The sequence below is a fragment of the Nuphar pumila genome, chromosome 10, assembly GCF_984573655.1.
Source record: "Nuphar pumila chromosome 10, dmNupPumi1.hap1.1, whole genome shotgun sequence".
Taxonomy (NCBI): Eukaryota; Viridiplantae; Streptophyta; class Magnoliopsida; order Nymphaeales; family Nymphaeaceae; genus Nuphar; species Nuphar pumila.
This window is the reverse complement of record NC_143258.1, coordinates 43,161,193-43,169,239: the sequence shown is the minus strand read 5'-3', so window position 1 is coordinate 43,169,239 and position 8,047 is coordinate 43,161,193. Positions and strand designations below refer to the sequence as shown.

Below are 8,047 nucleotides of genomic sequence, written 5' to 3'. Positions count from 1 at the left end.
CAGCAGTATGCATTTTTGTGTTTTTTGCAAACTTAGGGTTTTAACAGTTTTGAAAGAACAGTGTAAAAAAAAAGCGATAATATCGCAAGATTTAGTAAATCTACGATAAAATGTCACAGGATTTTGTAAATCTCGCGAGATTAAGCCGTTTAAAACGTTCAGAGTAATTCTCGCATTTTTTTGCAAGATTTTAGTAAATATCACAATATTTGTCACTGGATTCCATGAACAATACAGCTAGCTTGACCGATAAGGTGAACTGGGATTTTTATTCTCCTGAATTTTAGGGCATCACTTTCTCGGAATCTTACTTTCCCCTTTCTTTTACGGCAAACGACAGAAAACCACTTGAATCATCCAGAGGAAACGATGGAGGAATGAAGCCATAGAACAAACATAAGGCAATACATGAAGCCAGAAACAAACACAAACAAAGAATATCCGCCAAATTATTCTGGGTTGAATATCAGAAAGAAACCAATTACAACCGTCTGTAATTAAACCAGAATACACCAAGGACATGGAACTAGTCTGACAAAAAAACAATGCCAGACACAGACCCCAAATACAATAATATTTTCTAACTCAAAAAACCCAAAATGACTGTTGCAGACCGAAAAGGTGGTGTTACGCCTGCAAAAGAGGATGAGAAACAGATGAGTCAATAAAGTGCAGAAAAATAGACGACGGGTTTGCAGGGGAAAAATGTCAGACCTTGTTGGCAATGTTATTGGAGAGCCAGTCCAAGCCCTCGTAAAGCCCTTCACCCGAAGTTGCACAAGTGCTCTGGATGTACCTGAAGTGATACAAAAAAACCTGTTTGTTAGGGGACAGAAGGTACATGGAGAGAGAGAGAGAGAGAGAGAGAGAGAGAGAGAGACCAGTGGCGTTGGCGGAGAGAGTGAAGGCCAAGCTTATCGGTTATCTCGGCAGCATTCATTGCATTTGGAAGATCTTGCTTGTTAGCAAAAACAAGTAGCACTGCATCTCTCAACTCATCCTGTTTTCAGACAATAAGCTTCTAAGTACTAGCCTTACACGAGATAAGTACGAGAACCAATCTACATCTAAACTATTCTAGGCAAATTTATTACTATTATTTTTTTTAAAGGCAAAGCTGGCAGTGGCGGATGCTTAAAGGGGGGGGCAAAGAATTTTTATAACAAAATAAAATATAAAACTAAAATATAAAGGGGGGCAATATAAATTTTTATATTTTGCTTAAAGGGAGGCAAACAAATTTCATAATAAAATAAAACATAAAATTAAAATATAAAGGGGGCAATATAAATTTTTATAATAAAATAATGAAAATTTTCAAAACTTTAGGAGGGAGCTCGAGCACAACCCTCTTTGCCCCGCCTGCCCCGCCTGGATCCTAAGCTGGGGTTAGGCAGACCCCTACCAGATATACAACTATACCATTGGGATTTGAACCTGCAAAGTCCCGGCTCCCAACACAAGGTGACGTGCCTTAGCTGCTCCTACCATACAAGGAGAGCCCTCATTGGTATTCTAGCAAATTTATGTTACATGTGTGTCTGCGTGCGTGCTTGTTGGAGGGTGTGGGGCATGTGAAAATGACGCATCAGTGCAAGTCAACTAACAAAAACAAGAATCTTTGAAAACTTTCTATAATTCAAGATGCAAAAAGCATGCAAGTGAGGAATGACGCATCAGTGCAAGTCAACTAACAAAAACAAGAATCTTTGAAAACTTTCTATAATTCAAGATGCAAAAAGCATGCAAGTGAGGAATATATTCCATTCAAAAGTAGACACACCATCTTTTCCACTTCTTTTATTGTGTGTGTGTGTGTGTGGGTGGGTGGGTGGGTGGGTTCTTGTTTAGTGCATGGGGAGGTTGGGGAAGGAAAAAAGGGCCTTTGACACAGAAATATCAGCAGGGTCCAACCTCATTGAGCATCCGGTGCAGCTCATCCCTTGCCTCGACAACTCGATCTCGGTCATTGCTATCCACCACAAAGATAAGGCCTTGCGTGTTTTGGAAGTAGTGTCTCCACAGAGGTCGAATCTAAAACAGCAACTCAGATGTTTAAAGACGACTTTAAGAAATAAACCACCTTATGGCATGTGACAAATATCAATAATGATATAATAGATCTGAAACTAGAACATACATGCATGAGCATGATGGAGAAATTTTTAACATGAAAACTTGATTCACAACAGAAAATTAACGATGAATTTCTATACCTTGTCCTGACCACCGACATCCCAAACTGTGAAGCTGATGTTTTTGTATTCTACAGTCTCAACATTGAATCCTGATAGACAACAGAACAAAATCAAAGGGGAGTCCGACAGTTTTCCAATATAAAGGGTCATGGCTGTGTCTTACATAACAAGCATTATGATATTCAAATTTTAATAAGATAACCAATTAATTTATCTAGTAACAATTTGGGAAGTTTACAAATGCAGCAAAAACAAATGTAGGCTTCATGGACTTGGAAACCTGGTGTTTAGAACTATATGAATTATTAGTGTATATCAAAGGACCAAAAACAAACTGCAACCGAGCAAATTTTGGAGGTGAGAGGAGATACTGGGTTTCTATCATACACTCTTTCTGGCTACACTTGAATATTATTTAATAGGGCTGCACACTAGCCGGGCTTGAACCATAGTGACAAAACTTTAACATGGCAAAATATTGTTTTCCAAAAACTCACAAGAATTTGAAAATCTTGATAAATCTCGCATTTTTTGGCAAAATCTAGGCAATAAAAAAACAAATACTGTTTTTTCACGATAAACAGCCGTTTAAAACACAAATATTGCCTTCAAATAGCGGTATTTATGTTTTTTCATAAATCTCGTGAGAAATTGCCATTTTAAACTTTCAGGCAGTGATATTTGTCACTAAACTTTGAGCCAAGCTTGAGCCAGCTCAAGCTAGTTCAAGAAGGGAAATCCTATCTTTTTTTATGGCGAAGGCAAATTGCTGCCAATATACAAGGCAAAGTGGTGCATAGTCATTTCAACAAAATCCATTCATTAACCCCCAAATGTAAATGGACTGAATTTGTGATAGCTTCAGCAATATGAAATCTAAAATCATAGTGCTGATATAATATTCCTATTTAAAATATAAATGTGCAGTTAATCGAGGAAATATTTCATTCAGAACTAACAGAAATAAATAGATCATTGCTCATTAAATCCTAATATATTGCCCTATATCAGCACAACCTATCATGTCACTTTCCAAAGTAGATGTCACTCATTAAGGCTCCAAAGCAGAACTAACAGAAGTGTAGTGTACTTTTGTTTTCTTTTGATTTCACATATGGAATTCATCCATTACTATCAAAACTTGGAAAACTGTGCACTTGTCAACTACATTTTAAAAAGAAATAATAGCAATAAATCTCCTGGGATTTTTTTTTGGTTGTGTTGCATGGGAGAGAGAATTCAGATGTCAAGTACAAACCGATAGTAGGAATGGTGGTCACAATCTCTCCAAGCTTCAGCTTGTACAAGATGGTGGTCTTACCCGCAGCATCCAGACCAACCATTAGTATACGCATCTCTTTCTTTGCAAAAAGGCGACTGAAAAGCTTGGTGAAAGTCAGCCCCATCTCTGCTACTGATGCATGCAGGAAAAAACGGTAAAATATTTAGTTATATATACACCTGAGAAACAACTTCCTTCCCAATCTGAACAGCTACATCTCTAGCCACTCAATCAGTTGATGCATTCCTCTAAGCAACACAATCAAACTTACATCATAAATAGGACAAAGATTACCAATGTAACAAATAACAGGAAGGCAAACACACATTTAAGTCAAACAAATACAGTAAAGGTCGTTGACAATATTCACTGATTTAAAATAAGTTGTTCTTATAAAACAATCCAAATTGGCAAATTTTCATCAATCAAAGAAGGAAAAATAAAAGGGGTACACACACACAAAAAAGGATCATCACCAGCAGAGAGATGCATAAATAGGAAGCAGATTCATATTAGAAAAATAAGACCTTAAAACCAAAACAAATACACCCCAAAAAAATAAGTTTCAGCATTAGTATATGTTTTATTTGGAAATATTTTGTAAGGCTATTCGAAATTTCAAATTTAAGGAACAATTTTGACGAAAATATCGAGGATCTGTACAGATATAGACATGTATGCACCTCACTACTTGAGGCTTAGAATGTAAAAGAAGAGAGCAATCCAATCCCATCAAAGGATAAGAACGTTATAAGTGCAATCCCATGCAGAAAAGATGACATAAAGCAATTTCCTCACAGGCTTGATTTTCTCATAGAAGTTTTATTTTACATCTTTAGCAGAAAGTTTCCTGCATTTTTTGACTTTTACATAAAAACAGCAGTCACATTGACATACTCCAATTAACAAAAAAAACAGGAAATATAAACATCTTAAACTTCATTTTGATGTGCAACACATAAATCAAGGGAAGACAGAACATGTCGCTAGCAGTCTCTGTATTATTCAAGAAGAAGATACAATAAGAAAAATGAACTAGGATTTATAATGCTTTTTTCAAATGTATAAAGGCAAGGTTGTAAATCTTGGTTCACAAGTTCCCATGAGAAAGTAAATAAAGCATGAAAATATGCTGCTTTAGTGATAAAATACCCCACCCATCCAAAAAAAATCATCTCTTCAATGATCCCTATCATGGAAAAGGTGAAATAAATCAACAAAAATTCCTAGAAACCAAATAAAATGCTTCAATATTTTCTGAAATTTAGATAAGATACTTAATTTCACAGTAACAGGCATTTCCTGTTCGAGTTAATCAGATATTAAAGAAATAAAATTAGTTCCCATTAATTACCATAGAAGGTCCAAAAGCCAGCAAAATATATGTGAATCATGTACGCAAAGGCACGGATTTCAACCATTGCCAAGCCATAAACTAAATCATAGAATTATTTCCAAATACTGCAACAATAACTCAAAATTAGAACTCCTCACACACGCTATTTACCAAAGCACGAGAAGAAATCACCCGATCTACAGACAATACGAACAAAACCAAACAGATCAACCACAGAACCCTCTCCTTACAAAAAAACAACCAAGAAGCACCTTACCCGTCCCACAACCCGATCCAGATCAGATCTGGAATTCAACTCCACAAAACATCATGAAATCAAGCAAAAAATGCAGGATCACCTCTACTAAGATCCATACAAGCAGAAATTTCCCAAATAAAAAAACAGATCCCAACCAAATCAATCAGAAAAAACACAAATCCGCAATAAATCAATCAGGTCTACCACTAAGAACGCTCTAAACCTAGAGATAACCCTAAACCTAGGGTTTCAAACACGGACGGACACACACGCACACAAAAAAGTCGGATCGCCTCTAGAAAAAAAAACAAACGAGTTCCCTAAAACAACCGAAAGAACCACAGATAACAAGATCTCCTCCACATAATTCAGGAAAAACCAGAACGTGCAAAAACTCAATGAGATCAACGAAAAATGACACTTAAAACCTATACGTAGAGAGAGAGACCTTGGATCTGAGAGCTGTAATGGCGGTCCTGGCGTGCGAGATGTTCCTCTCGCTCTCTCTCTGTGCACGGCAGGGGATGAAAATAATTAGGCGAGAGAGGCCTCATTTATATATGCGGGAGGAGAGGGCGACGACGTCTCTCTCTCTCTCTGACAGATCTGAAAGATGACAGCTCGTTTGACGGTCGCCGTTACTCTCGCCGTTAGCGTCGCTTCCCCAATTTTTTTTCAAATGTTTCCAACTCGCAAGGTAGGGGTGCGAACGGGTCGGATTCGAGCCGAATCTCACTGTATTTGAATCCTAATCCGGAATGCAAACATTAGATTCGAATCTGAATCCGGATCCGATTTAGATCCGATGAAGTAAGGTAGAATTTGAACCTGAAATACGAATGAAAATATTGGATCCAGAAAAAATAGAAGAAAAGCATGGCATTTACATGTAAAAAATACAAATGGATTGGATTTTGATTAGGATCAATTCTAGATCCGAATTAAAATACTAGCAGAATGTAATCCAATTGAACAAATCTGAATCAGACCCGAATCTGAAAGTAATCCGACTGAACATATCCAAATGCACATTGGTATTTTACTTTAAAGATCCAAATTTGGAAATAACATTGGGACTTGGATCAGATATCTGACTATATCCAATCCATTTGCGGCCATATCGCCAGCCGACCTCTAAGACCCGAATGGATCGGATCAGGTCTTAACCATGCAGATTGAGATCCACTTCGAATGCTCTTCCTTTTCTTTTTGCTCCACTTTTTCTTGTTTCTTTTCTTTTCACTGTGCGTGTTTGACGTTGAAGATTCGTTCCGTGCTGAAACGGGTTGGACATGGTTTGGTTCAGACTGATCCATATCCATAAGCGCTGATATCATGAATATGATTATGGGGATATTCTCAACAAACTTAACATGTAGAAAACTAAAAAATAGAAACTTATTTTTTTTAATTAAGAATTCAAAATTTCGTCAAACGAAAAGAAAGTTTACAAATTAAAAATTAAAAATTAAAAATCAAGAATTCATATATACAAAAAATTTAAGAGTTATCTTGATTTTTTTGAGGCGAGAGATTAATTTTATCGTGTTATTTACCTTTTTCTTATTCATTTCGTTGAAAATTACCTAAAATATCGTGGCAAATTTAATTTTACGGTGATAAATTGTGATATTGTTAAGAGCCATATAAGTTAGCAAAAAGAATGCATGGTTTTCCCCTTCTTTATCTTTTACGTGTAGTCTTAGGAGGTGTATAAATATCAAAGCTTAGCCGTTCAAATCACATTTTTTATAAATAACAATAAATGACAATATGTGCAAAATAGCATATCGTGCCAAATTGTGTTACAATATGAATGAGCAATATGTGCAAAATAGCATGCCAGTTCAATATATTGAACTTAGGAATGAGATGAACCTCCATTGAGGGTAAGTTTGTTTAGATCACATGAGATTCACTCCCTAATACACTATAGAAAGTGAATCTCATTTGAATAGTACCTAAAAGCAATCAAAGATAAAACTTTCAAAAAACAAGCTTAATGTAATGTACGATTAATTTAACACAAGCGTAATGTATTGTACGATTAATTTAACCTGATTTCTTAAAAATCTTACAATTTTCCATATTCTTCTTATATTCAAAATGGCAAATATCAGTCATCATTATAACCCTTTTACCCTACATAACTGTAAATTTATGTCATTTGTGATAAAATTGTACCGCCCATCGGCTATGTCCAATGCCCACTTAAATTCAGAATCACAAATTTTTTTATGCAAAAACGCATAAACTCGCACTACAAGAAACCTGTGGATTAGCGATGACCTAAATTCGTCGCTAAACAGCTTAGCGACGGATTAACGTCAGATTAGAGAATGATAGCTTTCATCGTTAATTTTTCGACGCTAATTAGCGACAGAATATATTTGTCGCCCATTTCGTCGCTAAGTAGCGACAAAATGTATCTGTCGCCAATTTCGTCGCTAAGTTGCGACGAAATAACGAATGCCAACATCCGTTGCAAGGCCGTCGTTACTATACAGTGTTTTTGGTGTTGCGACGAATTTATAATCGTCGCTAATCCGTCACTACATTCAACGCTAATAGTAATTAGCGACGGATTTATAATCGTCGCTATATCTGTCACTAATCCATCGCAAATAAGGAAAAAAAATTTAAAAAATTATTTGAAAATTAAATATCGAGAAAAAAATTCTCGTGATACAATTTATATTTTCTGTGAATAAAAAACAAAGTACACATCAAAATACATATAAAAAAAACTAAAACAATTAATTGATCCACTGTAAAATTCGCAAGTTCTAATTATTTACAATTCAACATTTATATTTTTGAAACAAAAAGAATGTAGAACAAATTCAACAAATGAATCTAATCATCGCCAAGATTTTGTGCGTCCTCTTGTTCATTGTCTTGATCTGTGCCTTCAACTGATTATCGTCAGCAACCTACACGAGAAAAGAAAGGTCAGTATTAATAAACAAAAT

At 35.8% G+C, this 8,047-nt stretch overlaps 1 protein-coding gene across 2 annotated transcripts; it reads right to left on the bottom strand.

Moving 5' to 3' along the window:
• Positions 1-440: 440 nt before the first annotated feature.
• Positions 441-5,602, bottom strand: LOC149826756 (ADP-ribosylation factor 2). Of its 2 annotated transcripts, none has more exons than XM_090018963.1 (7): positions 5,524-5,602; positions 3,457-3,612; positions 2,217-2,287; positions 1,915-2,034; positions 882-1,000; positions 715-796; positions 441-633 (listed from the first exon to the last, which is right to left on the bottom strand). In XM_090018963.1, exons 2-7 carry the CDS (start codon positions 3,602-3,604, stop codon positions 628-630), a joined length of 546 nt encoding a protein of 181 aa, XP_089875089.1. In that variant the 5' UTR covers positions 3,605-3,612; positions 5,524-5,602; the 3' UTR covers positions 441-627. The 2 variants fall into 2 exon arrangements, with proteins under 2 accessions (XP_089875089.1, XP_089875090.1); XM_090018964.1 differs by having other exon boundaries at positions 3,520-3,612.
• Positions 5,603-8,047: the final 2,445 nt, after the last annotated feature.